Genomic DNA, 24058 nt, shown 5'->3' on the forward strand with positions numbered 1-24058 from the left:
AAGGACACATAGAACCCAATTTATTGACTCCTCTTGGGCAGCAGAAGAACAGATCATCAGGATGAGGGATTTCTATCATGATGGCCTTTATATATATACAAAGGCCATCATGATAGAAACTATTTAGTCTCTCGTCCTGTTGATCTGTTCTTCTACTGCCCAAGAGGAGTCAATAAATTGGGTTCTATGTGTCCTTGATGCATATTCAGTGACATGTTTGTTTTAGCACAACAGCAACTTGGCTAGCTGACTATAGAAAATGCTTCTTCGCTGTCTCTCTCTCTCTGTCGCTCTCTCTCTCTAACAATAATTTACTGTTGATAGCATGAATAAATGCGTATTTTGTAAGGGCTCAGTTTACTTTTCTTGAAATAAACCTGCCTTGATTTAATTGAAGCCCAAGCATTGTTTTTCAAAGCTGGGGTTCTCACACTGACCTAGGGTGACAGGGGGTAGAGACAGTCATGATACACTCTCCGTATTTATATACGCAAAATTTAGCTTACTGTGTAGCAGGCAATCAATCACTAAGACCTAGTGTCATGTAGTTAACAAGGAAGATCTGAATCATCTCTTAAAGCAACTCTGCCCAGAAACAGAAAAGAAACAGATGTTTCAGCCTTTCTCCCTTTCTCTTGTCCCTTCAGTAGTTCCCTCTGCTACACTTAGTTCCATGATGGATGCTATTGTGGCCCTGAGGGGTCAGGCCAATGCTCAGGATCTCAATATTGCACTGTTAGACAGGAGGGCATGGTGTACAATTGCACATGCACACATAAAAATCAATTAAGCACACATACACTCACTAGGTGCATACACCCCTACTAGGCATACACATTCACACTAGCAACTCAGATACACACACATTCAAAATAACCAGTCTAGGTTCATGCACACCTATCACCAGTTTAAAACCATACACGCTACACACACCAAATTTTAGACAGAATCAGTTACCAACACCTGCACATCCAACACACATAAGTGGATTAATAATTCATATACCACACACACACACAATGATATCTGTATATGTATATATATGCATATTAACTAATTCACACACATACCACCCACCTACACATACACACAGGTGAGTTCCTAACGTGGATGGTACGGTATGTATGTGTGTGTTTGGGGCACCGGTGAGAGAGAAAGTGTAAGGAGTGAAAGTCGATGGAACCGGGATTAGAACCAGTGGACTAAAGAGAAGCTAGGCTGAGGAACTGAGGCTTGGGTTTACTTAAGGTCAAATGGCACCAGGGTTACTCAAGGTCACTGGTGCAAGGGAAAAAGCCTGGTGGCAAGGAGGAGACAGCCAGGAAAGAAACTGGGGCAGAAACCTGGGAGCTTGGGGGGGCAGATAAGCGGTGGCAAGGAGGAAACAGTCAGAAAACAGACAAAAACCCAACTCGGGGTTTCAAAATAACAGGTTTATTAAACAGACAACACACTACACAGCCCCATTGTCAGGTTTGACCTAGAAACCACTACACATAGCCCAAGCAAAAGTCTCTGTTATGTAACTAATGCCCATCTGCAATGATAAGGAGGAGACAGTCTTAGATAAAGGAGGCTTGAAAACAAAAGCAGAATCAGAGGACTAGGGCAAAGAGCTAATTTAAATACTAAAAATCACACCCCTAGGTGGGGAGAAAGTATGCTAATGAAACATACATGTATGTAAATGAGATACATAGCTAAAACACAGGTATAGAGACATGCTCAGTAAAGAACTCCTTGCGTCACTCCCTTATAACCAATTAGCAAACAAGAATGCTTATGAAGGTCCAATACTCCGGTATAAAAGATGCTTAGAATTAAGAATCTGTGTGCTTGTTACGTGAAATTATTCCGCTTGCACCTTTTATTGCTAGCAATAAATCTTCTTTATACTTTCACCCCTGGTATCTTTATTGGCCTTTGCATACCGGGCACGATCCCAGACTTGAGCTGGGGCTCAACAAGCCCACAGAGCTATTTATGCAATTAAACACACAGAGAAAGAACAAGCTCTGCCCCTGCCCAGGCACACCCTGTAATCCCATGGCCTTTGAACACTCAGGCTGTGTGCTATGGACACTAGCAACCACATGGTCCAGAAACCCCCCTCAGCCACGTGCCTTGAATTCACTGTGTGCTCTGGCTGCACACTTTCAATTCCTTTTCCTGGGTTGTCCAGGGGGAACTGGTGTCCCGCTTTCTAGGGGTTCCCTGAGGCTATGTCCCCACCCAAAGGGAATTGTGAAGCTGGCTCTCAAACTCTGAGGGCTCGTTCTAGGGATACGCTCTCTCCTGCCTTGACCCTCAGGTGCTTCACTGGCCTCCTGTCTGCTCACGAAGGCTTCAGCATGCACCCGCAGGGTGGGACCATGCTGCAGGCTCTCCCCAGCTGTCTTCACTCAGCGCACACCTCTTTCTACTACCCCCAGGGGGAGGGAAGACATCCGGGTTTAAAAGGAGCTGCCCAGCCAATCTCTGGGCTGGAATTTTCCATGGGCTCCCGAACTGATTTTTGAATCTTGAATCCCACTGCTGGGGATAGTACTGGACTACAACTATGGCGTCCTGATTGGGACAAAATTGATGGTAGTTTTTCATAGATTCATAGATGTTAGCGGCTGGAAGGGACCGTGCAGGTCATCGGGTCCAGCCCCCCCGCTCTAGGCAGGAAGACAACTGGGGTTAGGTGACCCCAGCGAGGTGACTGTCCAGTCTCCCCGTGAAAACCTCCAGGGTAGGTGACTGCACCACCTCTGGAAGGAGTTTATTCCACAGTCTGGAGACCCTGACTGTGAAGGAGTTTTTCCTGGTATTAAGCCTAAAGCGGCCTTCCAGGAGTTTGTATCCATTTGTCCTGGTCTTCCCCAGGGATGCCCTAGTGAACAGTTGTTCACCAAGCTCCTGATGCACTCCTCTGATGTAGTGGTAAGCCGCTATCAAGTCCCCTCTCAACCTTCTCTTCTTTAGGTTAAAGAGCCCATTTCCTCATATGCCTTGCCATGCAAGTCCCTGATCATACAGGTGCTGTTCTCTGGGCCCTCTCAAGCTTTTCCATGTCCTTACTGAAGTATGGTGCCCCGAACTGGACGCAGTACTCCAAATGCTGTCTCATCAGTACACCAGTGCTGAGTACAGTGGGAGTATCACTTCCTTAGTTTTACACGCGATGCAGCGGTTGATGCATGCCAGTGTGTTATTTGCCCTGCTGACCACCGCCTTGCATTGATGACTCATATTCATGCGATGGTCAGTCATTACCTCTAGGTCCCTTTTGGCCATGGTGGAAGTCAAGCTGCCACCACTGAGCCGGTATATATGTTGAGGGTTGTTTTCCCCTAGATGGAGCACCTTATACTTGGAAGTGTTAAACTTCATCTGGTTCCGGTCTGCCCAACTCTAGAGCCTGTCCAGGTCTACCTGTATCTGCAACCTATCTTCTGGCATGACCACATTGCCCCATAACTTGGTGTTGTCTGCGAGCTCCTGGTAAGGTGTCCCTGCTGGGACAATCTTTTTCAAGCATTCAGGCAGAGCTCAATGTAGGATGCTCCGAAGGCAAGTGCCCCTTAAACTGCTTATTACACCATACACATTTATTTAAATCAAAATATTTCACTGGACCTTCTCGTGACACTCCTGTTACCTAACCAGCTCACTCTGTGAGAATATACAGATTTGAACTGTCAGTTTAGTATTATGTCTAGGTGAGATCTCAAGGGAGAGCTGACAGCCTAATCTTGATGAGTTTTACTGAGCATAAGAGAAAATAGTTTGTGCAATATTTTATTTTTATGGAGAACAAGAACCCAGTAAAAGTGGCACATACCAAAAGCAAGATTTTCAAATAGATGTGCATTAATGTAACTACCTCAAATCCAATGCACTGAACAAAATGACCATATACCACACACTATGACCAGGCATTATATGACCAGTGTTCTCTCCTACCCTTAATTCATGAATATTACTAAGCTAGAAAAATGTAGGTATCTTCTGATTTTGTCCAAACAGGAATCATAAATGTAGGACAAAGATCTTTCCTGCGGACAAAGATCTTGCCTGCTGATCTCTCGTGTGTTCGGCCAAAATCCCATTAGGGCAGGCCAGGGATGGCTAGTGAGCTATGCAATGGTTATTTTAGTTTGTAATGAATACTTTTCTTAGCCTTTTGGACAGGCATTGTCTAATAAGAAAAATTAACTTTGAAGAATGTTCATAGAAGGATTTCCAGACTCAGAATTCTTTTTCACTCTCCAACGGTCTATTTTGAGCAGACATCTTGGAATCCTCGCTAGTTTAGCTGGTATGCAAAAGGGAAGCTCCTTTTGAAAGAAAAACATTTATCTTATTTTTTTCTCCCCTCTTACAGTGTGAATTTGTCTACATTTTCTGTATTTGTACTCACTTATCAGCTAGTAATACTCCCACCTGGCCTGAAAACTCAGCCAGTCCAAACAAGAGAAAGAGAGTAATGTAAATACTTGTCATCTGGAATAATCCAAGAAGCTGAAGTTTGTAGTTTAAGCCAGAAAAAAGAAAAGTTCCTCAGTCAACCAGTTCCAAGGAAATTTCTCACTACAGCAGATTGTGGTTAGCAGGCCCTTGTGATCACATGGTTCCCATACAAAAGTAAAGCTCTATGCAAGAAAGATAGCAGATATTGAAGGCACTTCATCTAGTCTGATGCATGGCAGTGGTCTCCAAACTTTTTATGGTGAAGATCACTGTTTGGAACTAAAGGTCATCCCAGGATCTACTGCCCCCCGCCCCCCCTGCTGCAGGTGCCCTTGGACTGCAGTGTCCCAGACCCAACCGGACTGGGGCCTGATCCTACTTTTGTGCTGCAATGAGCCGCTCCCACCCGGCAGCCAAAGGAACATGGCATTGGCCCCGGCCCAGCAGGGTCTGGAAGTCTCCGCAGCCCAGGGGCGGTTGTGGGGGGAGGACTACCGCTGCTGGGTGCAGCCCAGTGAAGGCCCTGGGGGCCTGTGTCCCCCCAGCTTGTGCTCAGGATGAGGCGGTTGCTGCTGCAGGCTGCCTGCTGCGTCCCGAGCACGGGGGGTGGGGGGTGGGCATGGGCCCCCAGGGCCTCTGCTGGGCTGTTTCCAGTGGCAGGAGATCCCCCTGACCAAGCGCCCCTGGATGACCAGATCTTCCCAGATCCAGCTGGGCCAGGGCTGCCCCCACGTGAGTCTCAATTAAAAATTAAGTAGGATTAAATTTGTGCAATAATGGAAGATATCTACAATGTATGCTTTGCCCAAGAAATATAGCATAAGTACTGTTTGTAACTCTCTCTTGCAGGGTATTATTTAGTGTACAATTTTAGCTCAAAACCAGGAAAGTTATTTTTAAGAACCATGTTTGGAAATTTTCTTTGCACGTCCTAGAAAACTAACAATAGTTGTTAGCTTGCTTGAGATCTGCTCTGCTCATCTTTGTCACTGTGTGTGTTCCCTGCAAAGTCTGGAAACTATGATCCAATCATTCTGTAAGCTTGACTTTTTCAGAAAGCTAGAACAGCTCCTCTGTTTACTTTTTTTAAAAGCATGTGTGCACATTCGAACTTCTGCTCAGACTTTCTTGCATATTAAAAAATGCTTTCTATGGACCTGGCACTCCCTATTTCAATTCATCTATGGCAGGACTGTTCTCTTTCCAACTCTGTTCTTCAATGAAGTTTTCAGTCCTTCTGAGTAAATAAAGCAGGTATAGATTTTGGAAGCTTCTTCTGGGACTCGGATCTTTAATAACTCTAAACAGCAGCACTTTCTAATAGGTTAGCTGCATGCAAAATAAGCTGATCTTCTTGGCTGCTTACAGATGTTTAAAAAACCCACAAAAAATAAAACAAACCGTGTTTTACTAGAAGAATCAGCACATTAGTTCGACCCAGATCCACAGCGTCTGCATAGACCGGGTGCTTTAGTGGGGCTTTTATGGTGCTTTTATTGAATAGCTGATTCAATCAGCTATTCAATAAAAGCGCCAAAAAGCCCCACTGAAGCGCCCAATCTATACAAAGGTTGGATGAGCCAGGTCCAACTAACACGATACCTCTTCTGGGCATCTGCTGGGCACAGTGCAGGAGAATGCTGAGTTTAAAGTAAAGCACCACATTTTTTTAATGTCTGCAGCAGCCCTTGTTCACTCTGTTATTGCAACACTGGCTCCTTGATGATAAAACCTGAGAATAAAACCTTGGAAAAAAAAGTCACAGGAGTATGAGTTGGGGTGTTCCCTTACAAATCTGGGCCAGAGTCAGGCTTAGCAAATGCCCTATTTTCTAGCATTCAGCACACACCTTTTCTCCAAAAACCAGCTGCTGGTAATTGGAGTGCACATTATATGCAAGAAGTATGGTTCTGTTTTCACCAGCTGAAACTGAAAGTAAAATCTTTAGTGATCCATGTGAAACAGAACAATAAGCAGATTCACTTGCTAGTCTAGCTGCTGCTAAACAGTTACATACTATACAGATTCCACCCCCCACACTTCATTCTACCTGTCAAAAACAAGGTGCCTATTATATTCTGGGGTGTGTTTTTTATGTGAGAAAATACAGTAATCATGTAAATTACTCTCTCTCATCTGCTTGGAGATCAATGTAAGCTATATAAGTTTAGCCAAACTTATATTAAAGAATATTACTTACATGTTAACGGAGTAAAAAAAGGCACAGAGCAGAAGAAATTAGCATAATGATTTAAGATAAAAACTAGCATAAAGATTTAAGATACAATATTTAATTTAAACGCTCCTGTTCTTTCAGCCCACCCCTCAAACTATTACAATTCACAAGAATTTGGGCCCAAATAATTTCTGAACAACTTAAATTCAGCACCAAAGTGGTAATATATCTCACAAGCATAATCTTTGCATAACTGTGGAACCATAATGCTCCATAAACAGTGCCAAAAATTTCTGCCCTACAGGGCAAATTCTGCTGGAAAGCTCTGCTCCACCTCTGTAGCTGACAGCAAAATTAAGACAAGCAGTACTGGGAAGCTTAAAACTAGTCAAAATACACTGTACAGCAGAACAGGGAGAATGTAAAAAAAATTATTCTATACTTGATAACTACATTAAATGATGGGTGATATTTGTTTACTCAGTGCTACAAAGTGAAAATTGTCTTTTGAAAGTCATTGTCAGCATTTTCTTTAGATTATGGATTGTATAGGATGGTTTGGATAGGGATGATCCTTCCTCAGGCAGAGGACCTCCAGAGGTCTTTTCTAGCTCTGCTGCTTTATTTTTCTATGAACGACTGAAAAAATGGCCACGGATAAGTGCTACAAATGGCATCGTTCATCAGCTTAGTTTTAATTGTGAGTTTTGTATTGTTCCAGACTCACGTGGAGAGCTTACTGAAAGTAGTGGCAGCCTTTATAATGTGCACATTTAGCTCTTTATTCAGTGATCGGTTGTTGCTCACTGTGGATCCAAGGTAGCAGAACTTGTTCACTGCCTCAAAGTGTGTTCTCAAGGCTGACAGATGACAAGTGGTCAACACCCTGTCCTAGGACCACTGTCTTCTTAATGCTGATGGTCAGGACAAACATTCTGCAAACATGGGAGAGGTAATACATGAGTATCTTCTTCATGGGTGGTGAGTATGGCATAGTCAGCAAAAATACCTTAGTATGGGCCTCACTTTTTTGTCTTGACCTTTAGATGTGATAGATTGTAAAGTTTGCCATCTGATCTTGTGCGAAGGTATATGCCTTTCTCCAAGCCATCAAAAGTATAATGCTAGAGAAGAAGATCCCAAAGACTGAAGATGCCAGAACACAACTCTAATCTTCACCTCAAACCTGTCAGAGGTTGATCCATCAAACACAGCTGTGTCCTGCATGTTTTCATGGAAGGAGCATATCATACTGAGTAATGTTAGGGGACATCCAATCTTTACCAAGACCTTGAACAAACCTGCTCTGCTGACAGTGTCAAAAGCTTTAGTCAGTTCAACAAATACTATGTACAGTAGCTTATTTTGTTCACTTTTCTTATAGTTGGCATAAGAAGAATATCATGTCCACTACTGATCTCCCTGCTTTGAATCCACAATGTGATTCTGAGTGGATGCATTCAGCAAGTTGTTGCAAGCATTTAAGGATGACTCTGGCAATTTGCCTGTCATGCTGAGGAGAGAGATGCCCCTGTAGTTGTTGCAGTGATCCTTGTGTCTTTTGTTCTTGTAGAGTGACGATGCATGTCTTGGGGGACTTGACCTTCCTTCCAGCAGCATACTAGGATTCGATGAAGATGTGGTAGCAGGCTAATCTTCCTGCACTTGAGAACTTTAGTTGGGATGCCATCCTCCCCTGGTTTTTTTCGGCTTGCTAGAGAGCCTACAGCATTGCTATGTTCTTTGGCTGTAGCTTCTTTGTTTAGCTGTGCCAGTACCCTTAGAGTTGGCAGTTGATCCAGTGCCTCTTATGAAATGTCTGTTTCATGGCAGTAAAGCTCTAACATTCGATCCAACGTGACATCTGCTTGCTCTTATTAGTGATTTTTCCTTTGCTATCGCAAGACCTAAAAGGGGGGGGGGGGGGGGGGGGGTGGCAACTTTAGTATCAGTTGGGCCAAGGACTTTCTTCATGCCTTCATACATAACTCACAGGTTTTCTGTGTCTAAGGCAAACTGTATCTCTTGATATAGGTTAGCCCAGTACTGATTTGCACAGGATCTGTCAGTTTTCTATGCCACTGTCCTGGAATGCTTCAGCTTAGCCTTCAGGGATCTTCAGCTTAGCCTTGAAAGTTTCTGTTAGATTCTGGTTGTGTTTCAGGTAGGTTGTGTCCTTGGCCTCAACAAGCAGTAGCATCTGTTCTGAGCGTGCCTCAAACAAATCTTTATTTGACAATTTAGTTTTTACAAATACTTCTGTGGCTTTTTCCTGGATGACTGCTCTTAGTCCATTCCAAGTTCCTTCAGCATTTACAGTTGTTCCTTTTGTAGAGATAGCTAGCTCAAAGGTCCTCTGCAAATTGAGGCACTTGCTTTGGCTTTTTGTGCTGTTTATATTAAGTCTTGGCTGACTTGTGCTTGGCTTTATGCAGATTCTTTGGTATCACTTCCACTTTGCTGACAATAATGGAGTAGTTTGTGTCACAATCTGCAGTATGACAAGGACAGGTGTGTAGCACACTGGACAGGTCTTTCCTCCTGGTGATCATGAGGTCTAATTGATGCCAGCAGCCAGACCATGGGTGTCTCCATGATATCGTTTGATGTTCTGCCCACAAAGTAGGTGTTGGTGATACGCAGGTGGCTTAAGGTGCAGTTTGAGAAGACTTTGGCCATCTTCATTCACTTTCCTGATGCCATAGGCTAAGTAGAGACAGCAAAAAAGCCCAAGGCTGAATCAATTCAGTCTTTGCAGGTTAGTCTAAGCTGCAGAGATTAAGGTGAGAAAGAACTGGACACACATTAACTTTTGATTCAGGAAATGCAGCCACATGCCTGCACTGGTTCAGGCCAGAAACCGGGTGGGGGGGTGGTGTTGCTACAGCACGCCTCTCTGGCACGTAGGCAGCATGGTTTGTGTGTTCACTTCCTCTTCCTGCTACCCCTGAGATCTCTGGGATTTGCAGTCCAGAATTACAGCAGCAGGATTCTCCAGGTCTCCAGGGTTGCTCATTACCTCCTCTTCCTGGTTCCAGGTGCCTCTAGGATTTGTATTCCACAGCCACAGCCAGCAGTAAGTTTCAGTAAGTTTAGCAGCAGGCAGCTTTGTACTCAGGGTTTAACACCCTCTCCCTGGCCCCAGACATGGTTTCCTGAGGTGGGGGGGGGAAGTCTGCTCTAGCAGAGAAGCGTTGTGGGGGTGGAGGGGAGGCAGGGGCTTCCCCCCCACCTCAGGAAACCGTGTCTGGGGTCCAGGGCTGGAAAGCATGCTGGTATGCTGGGGGACTGTGATTTAACTTGAACCAGGAAGGGGTCTGGGACAGAAGTTTCATAAACCGGTTTGCCTCAGGTCTGATACTATATTCAACCAGGTTTATCTTAAACCAGTTTCAGCCATTTTGAAACTGGTTTATGTGCAGAGCTTCTGTTCTGTTACAGGTTTAAAACCAGTTTCTAATGACTTAAACCGGTTTGTGTGTAAATTCTGTCCCTAGCCCTGATGTCCAGGTAGGTTGGCCAAAAGTTGTGATCTGCACCTATGCGAGCACTGAAGTCCCTTAGGAGGAGGAGCCTCTCGTTTGATGGTAGGTGCTTAATGACTTAGTACAAAATATTGTAGAAGTTATCTTATCATCTGAACTTGGCTGTAAAGTTGGTGCACAGGCACTAATGATGTTAACAAAACCGTTAGTTGACTGTTACATGCCCTTATAGCATTACAAAAAGTGAGTGTACAGATGTGTACATTGCCTGTAGTCAGCAAAGATGCCAGATTTGTCACAACAATTTTCCTCTTTCAAAGAGGAACTTTTTGTAGTACACATACAATATCTCCCTAAATACAAGGGTTCTTTAGTAATTCCAGCATCCCACAGACTTCTGCTCTCCATACCCCGCTCCAAGGAGAAGTGAGGGAGAATGGATGGCTCCCTTGCAACCTGCTGTGGCAAGATGTTAAAGGAAGCCTGTCAGCACCTTGCTGTTGGCTTCAGGGAGAGCACCAGCAAGAGCTTGTGCTCTGGCAACGGAGGCATTGGCAAAAACAACTGCTGTCATGGCAGCTTTTCCCATGGGAGACATGGCAGCTCCTCCTGCTACCGCATCCCCTGTGGGAACACCTGAAAGACCCCATGTTCCTGCGGTGGTAGTAACAGCAGGAAGAGCTGCCATCCCAGCGTTCCTGTGGTAGCAAAGAACTGCTGATCACTGACAACTGCTGGAGAGGGCAGGCTGTCAGTAAGCGATGAGGCTCACTAACAGGTTCCTTCGGGGTAGTGGGGGAGGAGCAAAAGAACAGCCCCTTACTGTCCCTGGGTTTAAGAGTGAGTCTTTGCGATGACTTTCTAGTGCTCCAGCCATAGGTCTGGAATGTCTGTACACCCCTGTAGCTCTCTAGGCACTTTACAGAACTACAAATGAGTGTCTGTCCACAGCCATTGGGTTTCTTTTAGAATGGCACCCAATAAGCTTTGACACTTACGTCATAAAGGACTTGTCAAGAACAGTTTTATTGGAGGTGAACTGACTGTGAACAGATGCAATGAACTGTGATGAAAAATGATGTGACAGTTTACAGTACATTACATGAACTGCAGTAGCAATACCAGGCACAAATTTGTCTGCATTTCTGATTGTGCTCTAGTTTTATTGTATCAAGTAGGCAAGGTTTACCATGGGACAGGGGAGAATAGTGCTAACTTTGCTCAGTTACCTTGTGGCAAACATTACAAATGCCTTGTGTCCACTTAGGATTCTTATCCTACATTAATTATGTACATAATTATTTTTATCCTACATTAATTATTATTATAATTAATTAATATAATTATTATAATTATAATTACCATTAATTAATTCTTATCCTGCATTAATTATGTACAATAATCCTACAATAATTATACATTATTAATTATTGGGGAAAAAAATCACCTTTGTGTCACTGAAGACAGGCTTGTGGCAAAGACCCACTGAAGTGGATGCACTGATGAATCGAGCAAATAAACACAGATGCTCAGAAAAGTTCCAGGCAGTCACAGCATGCTTGCTTTTGTGCCCTGGACATATTTCCATATGGAAAGGGAGGCGGGGGAGACAGAGCTCTTCACATTGTGTAGATTTTTCATCATAAACAAGCAATATTGCTAATGTGACAGCAGCACTATAGCATGGCCTTTTTTCCCCCTCAACACTTATGACTACTGCTTGACAAACATCCCACCATATGTAGAACAGATATGATAAGGAAACACGTAGGGATGTCAAAGGTTAAATGATGAATTGCTTAACTGATCAGCTCAGTGATACTAGTTCTAGCTTACTGGTAATTGTTTAGCCTGGGGCTGAGTGCAGTCTGGGAGGCCAAGGAAGCCTATGGTGCTCCAGCAAGAACTGGAAGGGAGGGACGGAGAGAGAAACAGGGGAGTGGGGGAGAGGAGAGGTGATTAATACTTAATAGCCGCAAAATGGCTCTGCAATCTATAGCCTGCCATCCCTTTCTCAAAAGCAGGGGCGGGCAAAATGCGGCCTCAGATTCTGCACCCCCTGCTTCCTGCCTTTGCACAGCCACAGGCTGGAACGCAGTGCTGCCACACGCATCCCCATTCCTGTATTTGGCTGATTAATCGTTTAACCTGTTGTAATTATAACAAGTTAAACAAAGATTCATTTACACTGGTATTCACATACCTAGCAACATTACATTTGCCTTTTCCCACCCCTGTTAGGACAAAGAGCAGCTGGACAAATTTCCTTTCTTTTAGAGCAGGGGTGGGCAATTATTTCAGGAGGAGGGCTGCTTACTGAGTTTTGGCAAGCCATCGGGGGCCACATGACAGGCAGCCGGGGCAGATAAATATTAATTTTCTAAATTTTTTAGGGGCCCTGTGGGCCGGATAGTATGGCCTGGCGGGCCACATCCAGTTTGCGGGCTGCATCTTGCCCGCGCCTACTTTAGAGAAAGGGATGGCAACCTATAGATTGCACAGCCATTTTATCCAGCCTATGAATTCTGCACAGTGGGGAGGAGTGAAACTAGGGCAAGGGTGGGCAAAATCTGGCCCATGGATCGAATCCAGCCCGCAGCTGCCTCCATGGTGCTCTGCATGGGGCTGAGCCCTACCTGCTCTCACTCAGGGCAACCTATGCTGTACTTCCGCTGGCACCCACCCCATGCCTGCCAACGGCACCGCCATGACCCCACCCAGAGTGCACAGCTTCCTGGCAGGGCTGCTTTTGCTGCCGTAGCAGCCATCTGGGTACTGCTCATTGCCCCCTGCCTCCAGCGGCTCCTCTTCCTCCTGCCCCTGCTGTGCTGCTCTGGACAGCAGGTTGCACAGGGAAGCAGTGGCTGGGTGGCTCCTGCCACAGTGTATGGAGCTCCAGCTCTAGCTCCCAGCCACCTTCCACCCACTCCACCCACCTGGCATGATGAGCGCTGACCAGGGCTGGAACTGGGTCAGAGTGGTGCCATCGGTGGGTGTGGGGCAGAGGCAGGTGCAAGTGGGAGTTGGGCAGGAGCAGGCAGGCCTTGGCCCCATGCCCAGTGCTGCAGAAGCTGCTGTGGGCCAGATGAGGGAGAGGTGGACTGCACCTGCACCACACTGCCCAGGCAAGCTCTGATGCCCACATCCTCTACCCCCACTTCTTTCCCTCTCCCGTTCCTCCCACCCCACTCTGGATCCAAGAACCTCGTGTGTGGGCAGACCCCCACAAACACCACAGCCCAACCCACCTCACCTCCCCCCAATATACAAGAGTAAGACTTTATTTTGAGCTATTATGCAATCTCCTCTATATACACTACTCAAAAAAACCATAAATCAGGACAAAAATTATTTTTTGAAATAGAATTAAAATATGTTATAGTAGATGCTTGATTTTTAGTATATGGTTTATTTTTTATCTATAATTTGTTAAATATCTAAAGATTTTGTGTGTGCAGCCCTCACCAAAACTCGTTCAGTGGACTGCCAGCTGAAATTATTGCCCACCCCTGCTGTCGGGGGTCAGGAAGGGGGAACAGTAATGATGCCAGCTTGGGCTAGGCTGGAAGTGGCCTGTGCTCAGTGCTAAACTCTGTTAAAACAGCCCCTGCTTCAAAATATTGCCAACCCCTGGATTGGGTGCTCAGTGGCTGCTGCTAGTAGTAATGTATCCATCTCTTGAAAACTGCATGGCCCTATTTTCAGAAGATGTGTTTTGTTCTTTGGCAAAGGTTGAGGGCAAGGTCAATGCTCTAGCCCTTGCCTTGGAGCCCAAGAGGGTATAAAGCTGGGAGTTCCTGGGCAGGACAGGAGACCTGGAGTCCAAATCTTTGAAAAGAAACCCACCTCACTACAGCTCTGTTTCTAACTTGAACAACAAATTAGACAAAGAGGTTCCAATTAGCTGTATGTTCTTCAACATAATAGAGACTTCATGAAAATTCAGAATGGGCTACAGAGGAGATCACTATTTCTTCAGCACAGGAATATCCTATTAGATAAATACTAGTTCTCAAACTATATCTGTGCTTTCTTTATCTGAACCCTCCTTTTCTTTTGGTGAGATTTACATAAAACTGACCTATTTATAAACTGCCCTGGCTGGAAACTCAGTAATCCATCTAACTGTGGAAACAATTTATTGAAATTTAATGAGCTTTACCAAGTGCCGTGTCACCAAGCAAGTTAGGAAAAGTGTGATTAGGATGCTGCCCCAAGGTAGGAGATCTGTTGCTTTGAAACACTGGCACGTTTAAGGAGCTACAGAAGTGAAGAAAAGATATAGATGGGGCAGAGCCATTGAGAAAAGACTGTATGATTAAGATGAATCAGGTTCTGGGGGTTTTGGTAGGGCATTCCAGTTTGGAAACCTTAATCTTAAATTTTTTCAGCTTGATCAGAAGCCCCTTGGGCAAGAAGCTAATTGAAAAATCCCACCAGGGAAATAAAATCAAATGGAAAATAAGGCATACATACTTACCAATAAGAATAATTAATCACAGAACATCTTGGCAGGGATATAGTGGATTCTCTATCATCAACCTGATGTCAAGAAGAAACTGATTTCTTTCTAAGAGATCTTTCTAGTTCACAAGTTACTGGAGCCAATGCATGAAATACTGAGTGAAATTATATTGCCTAAATCAGGGCTGTTCAACTTGTGGGTTCCCCACCTTCGCACAGATAGCTTACTCCCTCTCCCCCACCACTTCTGCATGCAGAGCACAGACAACAGACTCCCCCTTTGTCAATCCTCCTCCCACCATGCTGCCCTGCCCCCAGGAGAGGGGCAGGAAGCAGAGCTGGAAGAGAGAAGGGGAGCTCAGAGCCCCCAGCAACAGAAGCAATGGGAGGAGTGTTTGTGACTGGGAACACGATGGCAACATATTAACCCTTCATAGGCCACATGTGGCCAGCAGACTGCCAGTTAGACATCTCTGGCCTACATGATGAAAAAGTAGTCTGATCTTTTGCATAATGGTCCTTTAAAACTAACAAACAAGACTTTGCAAGAAATATGTGCTTCTACTACAGTTCCTTAAACCACTGCATTCATCTCCTCCTCTCACTCTCTATAATACAAATATTAGCAACCAATTTGCAGTTCTACTCAGACACTACGTGCACCGACTGAACACTCTTGAGCAAGTTTTTCTCAACAAGAAAAAGCAAAAGAAACAAAATCAGACACTATGGAGATACTTAATGAGAAGCACTATCCTGCATTATTTCTGTTAAATTATTTGGGGCAACCTCAGGAAATAAAGCTAAGAACTAGCACAAATTTTTTTCCTGTCAAGGGTGTTTGAAGAGGTTTTTTCATTCAGATCTATGCTTTAAATTATAACGGTAGCCTACAGTACTTCATAGCTACACAGCCCCTTCCTTCAGAGGACGTTAATGCATTTTTATGGAAAAGTAAACAGAGTTGTCACCATTTTATATACTGGGAATCTGATATACAGTTCAAACTGGACAGTGGCCCTTTCACATCAGCTTAAACTGTGGCTCTAGTCTGAAAAGTGACTACACAAATACATCACTGTTTTACTTAACAGTTTTGCTTTTTATATATTAACTGTGTAGGACCATAAAAAAGGTAACAGAGAAAGAGGGAGGTTGGGAGAGGCAGGGCAGAGGAAAGTTTTTTTGGACTTTTTAAACATTTATTACACAAATATTAGAAGCAAGTAGTGAAAGTACAAAGGTATGTGGTCCTCCCAGGGCCCAAGCATGAAACATTTGTCAGCATTAGAAAACACCATGTCACTGGAGACAAACTTCCTCCACTACGCCTCTTGTGGGGCTACACATGTAGGACCAGCTGCCTGTCTTCCACCCTTGCAAAGGGCCCTCTTGATGGCCCAGTGCAACACAAACTGATCCACATTTTGTTGCAAGGTAAAGTATCCAAATTAAAAAATGACACATGCTCAAATCAGGAAGCCAGAAGTTGGAAGGAGTCACTGGAGGCAGAGAGAGGATGGACTCTATTTCTTTTACGGCAGGTGCAATAATTGTTTTGTAGAGTTCCAATCTATTATATTTATAACAATAATAAAGAACAAATTCTGCCAGCAGAAACTTTATTACCATATTACTTGAATATAAGATGACCCCAACTAGAAGACGACCCCCCAATAATTAGGTTCTAAATATGGATTGGTAGAGAGCAGCAGGTTTGCACAAAAGGCATCCCTCTTGGCCAATCAGCCGTGGACAGAAGAGGGGGAGGCTGCCATCTTGGCTGCTCCCTTTCATGCCAGTGGCTCCTCCCCACAACTCGCAGTGGCCACTGGCTCCCACTGAGGAGAGAGCATTTTATTTTTAGTAAGTTTCTTTTCCCAGCAATTCTGCACAAAATTGCGGAAACCGCTGTTCTTCATGGTGTTTAAGGAAATCACCATTTTTTGTGGTTTCAGCAATAACTGCAAAATTGGAAATTGAGTAGGGCCTTAACTCATAGTTAAAGAAGTCAAAACATATTAAGGTAGAAGACGGCACAGCACTGAATCAACTTTAAACAAGTTAAACATAATGGAGGACTCTTTGCATTGTGCCCCTGAAATGATCCATATGCCAGGGTTTCTTACCACCAGGCTGCTATGGCCAACAAAGAAAATGCTCTGCAAACCATGCACAGTTAGATCACACTGGAGAATCTGGCCATAATTCTTTCATATAGTCATCTACTGCAAGCCACTGTGCAACAGGAAAGATGGTTTATTTCATGTCCGACTATTACTAAACTGTGCAGGGACAAAAAAGCTTGCAACAATATTTTTCAATTTGCTTAAGAAGACTTAAGAACCATCATTTCCACCTTCAGCTTTATCTCTCCTCATGTTCAGCCAGTGCCGACAAACTGCAAAAACTGTATCCAAAATTCTGCCAGTACAATTTTGACAGATTATTAAATTATCTGTTGATGTGCAGGCAGAATGATAATTATGCATCATTAACGACTGGCTCTGGCACAGAGCTATTTGAGGAGGATGAACTTGACCTCTCTGCCGATGACCTGCGCAAAGCAATATTCACTACCTAACTCCTGGTGTATGTAATCCATAACTGGTACTTATGCTACAGAGATGAATGTCACCCTAAATGAAAAAAGGAAATACTGTACAGCTCTTACCATGACTGCTTCTGTACAGTTCAGGTAGGCTAGTGATCTGCTGGCCTGATAGAGTCACTTGATGGTAATATGGGGGAGTTTTCACTGTAAGAGAAGAAAAAACAACCATTGTTCTATAAATTTGGGATATTAAAAGCAGCATATTAGAAACATTATAAATGATGCAGATGTTTACTCACCATATGGTGTCTCAGGTGATAGTGGAAAAGCTGGGGTAGGTGGGACAGGTTCATTCCCATTTTTGGTTGGAGAGAAGATTTCACAATCAACCTCATCAAGGCCTTCTTGATAATGTGCCACACATTTCTGGAAGAGAAATAGAGTAGTAAAACAACTGTCATGAACTTCATCATGTCACTACTGAGCAGCATGCCATTTTTCACCAGATTATACAAGCTTTCATATTATCTGATCCATTTTTCTAATGGGTAGATGTTTGTGCACTTAAGATGCAGGCATGTGTGTGCATGTATACATACCTACCACCCATACACAGAGAAAAAGAGAGGGATGCCATTCAACCTCTAAGCCTTTGTCTGATGCATGCAATTGGTCTGTTCCTTTAACATCCAGGGCCTATCAGAGATCATGATGCAACCACATAAACAACTCAACTTTCCTGTATCATTTTAGTTCCTTATACCCTAACATTGCTCCTGAATATAGGATTCCATGCTGGCCACTCATTCCATTAAAACCGTTCTGGAATAATACCTCCTTGTTTACCTCTTTAGTCTCCCCTACAGCAATTAGTGATCCTGGATTTAAAGCTGGGTCTATACCAGTAGACTTCATCCATCCACACTTGGTAACTGGTAGCTGTCCTGGAACATCATTGTCATACTGTCCAAGACTTAACTTCCTGATTCTTCCCCCTGACGTATCATCTTCTTGTGAACCTGGCACTGCAAATAAAAACAGCCAGTCAATCAGCCAGTAAATATTTAGACACATTACTTCGAAGAATTATAGAATCATAGGATTGGAAGGAAGCTCCAGGGTCATGTGGTCCAATCCCCTCCATGAAAGCAGCAGGGCTGTTACATGGTCACAATAACAGAATGTACTACCATGTTTAACACCTCTATTGATGATCTTCATGAAGTAACCACCCCAGAGGTTCCCCAAATGCTTGTCTAAAACCATATAGGAAGAGACTTGGGTGGTCACAACCTTGGAAGGAACTGAGTTCCAGTGGCATGGACACTATTTCTATCATCTCTTCTTGAGAGATGTCACTGGGAAATGTTAGCTTTAATGTGTGGATGGGATGCTGCCAGCAGAGACCATCTAGGACAGTAGTTTTCAACATTATTACACTCCAGGTACTCAGAAAATGCCAGCTCTTAAATTTCACTTGCTTTTTGATTATAGGAAAAAAACAGAGCAATTTTTCCGTTGAAAAGAACTCAGAAAGACCACAATGGTTCAGAATGTTTTTGATGCTATGAATTCCTATTCGAAATCTTGGGGTTTATCTTGTGAATTGTGTATGTATTTGCACATCTAACAGTGCTAATACTGCATGATACCATCAAGTACCCTTCAAAAGGCTCTCATGACACTTCGGGGTGTCACAGCACCCTGGTTGAGACTCACTGGCTTAGTGCGTCTGACAGCAATGCTTTCTGAACATTTTCCACAGCCAAAATCAGACAAGTTTTGCTGGTGAAGTCAGGGCTGCTTTACAGTGCTGCATCCTCCCAGATACACAAACTTTTAGCTGACACAGGCCATGTACCCTGGTAAAGCTAATCCTATCTAGATCCGTATGTAATTATGTAAAAATTGCATTCGTACTTCAAATAATCACAAAAGCAACGAAGAAAGTCTTTGACTTCTGAAGACTGAAGAATGGATTACTGCGGAGTAAATAGGGCAAAGCAGTACTCAACATACTCAGGGGAGGCAGTATCTGTTTTAAAAGCTAAACAAAAATGTCCTGGGCCGACATGGTTTTATATCTGAGTGCTTCACATACAATTCTCCATTGTAGATATCTTCTGAAAGCGATTGACTGAATGAAATAATGTGGTAACTTAGAACAGTGGGATAGGAAGTTGAAATTCACTTTGTAGCCATATGATAAAGGTCTTCCAAAGCTGCCCTATTTATAGCACAAGGCATTTGCTTATTTACTGATTACTTGCTTAAAACAATATGGCCTACCCCCCATTAACACTGTGTAAAGGGCTCTGAGCTAAGAGTTGCCGGAAGAGCTTTTTCTTTGGTCACCTCATTTACTAGTCTTCCTTACAGTTTGGCTTAAAATCTTGGCAGAGCTTCTGAAATATCATTAGTGTATGTTTATTTCTCTGAAAGTATTTTGTAAACTGTTGCTTTTCTCTTTTCCTTGGTGAGAGATTTTCTTTCCCCTTTGAGAGCAAATTATAATGGTCTTGAGAACTGGCACTAGTGCCAGACAGTTATTATTAAACCAATGATGCATCCATCTAACAGGAGGATGGCTAGTAATTAAAGGTTATCTTTGTTTGGTTCCTTCAACTGGTTAATGTAGCTGCATTACCAAACGGTATTTTGACTATTATGAAAAAAAGAAACGCTTGCCAGCAGTGGCTTGTCAACAGGGTTGCATTTGTAGATGCATTAGCAGTTATCCTGGAGAAGTTATAAAACTATATTCACCAGACTGAAACAAGCCAGGTTTCCAATTAATTTCCAGCTGCATTAATACTTGTACTTACTGCACATCAGTGATCACCATTAAAAAGTCAGGGTTCATATCCAGTCAACACAACGACAACTTAGGCAAGACAGGTCCTGTTTGTTTCCACTTGATTGATAGGGTTTAGAACTAGATCAAGGGCAAATTCACTATTGGGGCAGAGCAATGGAAAACAAGGTTCTCTGGGAAGAACTTTGCAAAGATTTTTCTTTTAGGCTTTCTTAATGGAGGAACAAATCAGGCCTATTTTTATTTTCCTTCTTTACTTGTTGGACATAACTATGGCTGGGGTCTTTTTCACTTTACCTGGCAGTAGCACAGATCAGCAGCACAGAGCATCAAAATAGGAAAAACATAATTCTGCTCAACAGGGTAATTAAAAAAAATTTTTTTTTTAGTTTTCCTGTTTGTGAAACAGCTAAGTGGCCTGTTCTGAGTCCTGGTGAAGTTTATCGGAGTTTTTCCATTCACTTCAGCAGGCTTTGCTTAAGCCACAACTGAATGAATTCAACTTTTTTCTACAACTGGACAATCTTTGGAAAAAATAGAGCTATAAATTGAAGAAAATCAAAGATTTTATTAATTTGGGGTAATGTTCATTGAAACAGAAGGGCCTATCTTCCAGACCCCATTTTGAAGATTTACATGTGATGTGAATGACATACTGGTCTTCTGATGCTCTTCTTCGTAGTGGTGGACATCCCATTTAGCCTCTCAGCTGTCTTGTTATGTCATTATAGATTATCTTTTCCTTTTTCATGCCCCCTCCTCCCCCCCCAGTGTAAGAGCTGTGTATCAGGGGGAAATTAGATCTATTTTATAAAGGAGTGCTTTCAAATGTGTTGTTATTGCTTTCACTTTATATCTAGAACAAGATAGCTGATAATGGATTCACAGTGGAATATAAAAGAAAAGCATGAGTAAAAGAGAATCTCTGTAACCACTACACATTAGTAACAGCCATATTTAGCAGTTATACACAAAGTGATCATAATTATTTGAGGGAAATCTGGGATGAGGTAAAAAAAAATCTGGGATGAGGGGACATGCACGCATACACACATAGCCCTGGCCCCGCAACTCCCAGGAGCGGGGTTGGATGGGGCAGTGCAATGTGTATGTACGAGAACGCACCCGTCTCCCTCCCTCCCCTCCCCTCCCCCAACCCCAACCCCAACCCCAACGGCTGGGCTTCTTGGAGAAAATTGAGGCCAAAGTCCTGGATTGGTGCAAACCCACCCACTTGTGCAGGCAGGTTCCTGCCAATTTGGAACTTTTGCTTCAATTTTCTCTAATGGCCAGGACGCTAAGACAGCCTCCGAAATCCGGGACTGTCCTGGCCAATCTGGGACATATGGTCACTCACCCTAGTTATGCAGCAATTATTAATCTGTGGGACCCAAAATGTCTTCAATTATAATATTAGTATTACTTTTTATTTGACTTGATATAGTGTCTCTTTGAACCCTTGCTATGAACCCGGAGAACCATATTGTGCTATATGGTAAGAAAAATCCTCTAAGCAGACTAAGTATTTTTCTCTCCTATTCAGATACATACATACACACTGTAGTTTTCCGGTTAGGAATACAGCTAAATTAAAATAGTTCTTATAAAATATGCATCTAAAATACCCATAAGTTCAATACCAAGGTCAAAAAGTAAAAGAATAACTTGTATTTAGTTTTACAATGTAAATTACACAGGGAGGACAATGATTACTATGATCTCTTTATCCCTACTAGATAAATCTTTTTTGCAATTACTGGGCAGGAAAAGGGGGTCTCAGGACTGTTCTTCTAAATGATAAAATCTTTTAATGGTCACCAAATGGAATGAACATCCAGGTCAAAGTAAACATACAAAAATAATACAGGAAACTCCCTTGCATGCATGCTTTCTATCAGACATATACAATCACAAATTAAATTTCATAGTTTAGATGGATCCTCTTGATTTATACTTAACTAATAAAATAATGAGTTCAAATTTTCAGTCTCAAGGAAACAAAGCCTTGAGAGCGTCTTTCAACACCTCCAGAATTTTTAACTGCTCTCATCTGCTTTGTTTTTTGGCATAGGCAGTATATGTGTTTAGCAAATATGTGTTTAGAGTGGTTTCATCCTCAGCACTCATTAGGTTATGTTTGAATAGCTGGAGCACATTAAGGCAAAATAAAATCTTGACAAAATAAAATATCACCGATGGTACAAAATTAGTCTTAAACTGGAATTGACAAGGCCAAGAAAAATCAATATTATTGCTTTTGTCCAGATGTGACATATCTTCGCTTATGACACTAAATCATTGCTTAGACTGATCTAGTAAATGGACTAAATGTAAAGCATGATGCCAATAAACTAGAATTTCTAATAGAAACACACTACTCTAAGTAAATCCCTTTTAGCAACTATAGCACATGAGAATTTTTCATTCAAACTGCTTTCACAAAGTGTGTACTATTACCGGAAGAGTTAATCCAGTATATACCATACTTTTAATATATAAAGTCCCTGGCAGACGTTCATTTAAATGTGCCACAGGATCTGATCCCTATTCCCAACAACTGCACTTTTTTCCACCCCACGATCGCATGGCAGAAGACATGATTCTGGGATCAGTGATCAGTGCAGAGTGAGACTGGGATTATGAGCCAAGACTCCTCTTCACTGTCAAGTTGAAAGACGGGTGCCCATAGGGCTGGGGCCAGCAATCAGGTGATTGTTGGTCTGGTGGGGATTGCATTGGGGCCATATCCAAACCCTGGCCTGCGCTGACAATCAGCTGATTGTTGGCCTGGCGAAATGTTCAATTTAAGGTGCCATACAAAATAGCCATAAAATCATTCTACATTATACGTGGATTAATTTTATGGCTCCTTTGCCATTTCATTGTACTTGAACTGGGTGCATGTGTAGCACCCTTGTCATTTATGCTATGATTAACACCTTAATTGTGGCATAAATATAATGCGTTGAAGGGGCTTAAGAGATTCAACAGTGTCTGCATATGAAATTTCTTTTAATTAAGAACTCCAATATTATTAACAATATATACTGTTCCATCAGTAAGTATCTGTTTGTTTCATTAGATTCAATTCACTGTAGTTTGGCAATTAATTAATTCTAACATTCTAACAGCACTAACTTCAATGTATGTTAAGGTATGGAAAAATAGTGACGTGAAAATGCCAGGGTCTCGGCCTTAAATTTCAGATATCAAGCCAAGTCTTTTGTAAGGTTGTTATACTTAATAATCTTATCTTCCACTTAGTGAAAGTAAATATTTCAATGAGACCCAGTTCAAAAAAGGACTACACACATGCCTGTAGATCATTGAAAGGGTTACCAAATACTTATGATTGCTATTACTGTAGGAAAAAGCAGCAGTTTACACTTTGGCAATCTAAATTTCACATAGAGCATACTAGAAGTTAAGAAGAGATTGGAAACCCTCCCAATAGTCTCTGATGTTCAAAGAATATGTTAAGAGGTGCCACTATATTTACTCAATTAAAAGATAAGGCCCCCCCCCCCCCGACCCCCATGTTGTGGGGAAGCCCCTCACCTTAGAATCAAGTATAAGGCAGTGCAGGGCAGGCAGCTGCTATAGCTCCAGCTCCGGCTCCAGCTCCAACCCCAGGTCGGGGCCGAAGCCACAGATGCTGCCTGCTCCACTCTACCTTTGCATCCCACATTGCTCCCCACTCCCAGCCTTGGGTTCCTGTCATCTGTCTCCCCACCACACTGCTTCTCTCACACTTCCTCCTCCCCATCCCACCCCCTTACCTTTGCTCCAGCACCAACAGGCTCCACCCTCACTGCAGCCAGGAGCACAGAGTACAGCCCCAGCCTGGCACTGTAAAAGCAGTGCCAGCTCTGTGCTGCTGCTGCGGGGCTGGGCTAGGGCTGTGCTCCATGCCCTAGGCTGCAGCAGGAGTGGAGTCTGCCAGTGCCAGAACAAAGGGAAAGGGGAGGTGGAGGGACAGAGACTTTGGGGCAGAGGAGGATGAGGATCTGAGCTGTGGGAGACAGAAGCAGCAGAGGGGGGAAGTGGGGGAAAGTGGTGGCAGGAGCCTGAGGCTGCAGGGGGCAGGCACAAAGGAGGGGGAAGTG

General features: G+C 43.3%; 1 protein-coding gene across 1 annotated transcript in view; it reads right to left on the reverse strand.

The window, feature by feature from the left end:
• Positions 1 to 24058, reverse strand: part of LOC102379220 (tensin-3) — a 477473-nt gene that overhangs the window by 72785 nt on the left and 380630 nt on the right. Inside the window, 3 exon segments of the mRNA XM_025212996.1 lie at positions 17258 to 17341; positions 17437 to 17563; positions 17984 to 18162. Coding sequence (XP_025068781.1) covers positions 17258 to 17341; positions 17437 to 17563; positions 17984 to 18162 — 390 coding nt within the window.

This window comes from Alligator sinensis, unplaced genomic scaffold (genome assembly GCF_000455745.1).
Source record: "Alligator sinensis unplaced genomic scaffold, ASM45574v1 scaffold882_1, whole genome shotgun sequence".
Taxonomy (NCBI): domain Eukaryota; kingdom Metazoa; phylum Chordata; order Crocodylia; family Alligatoridae; genus Alligator; species Alligator sinensis.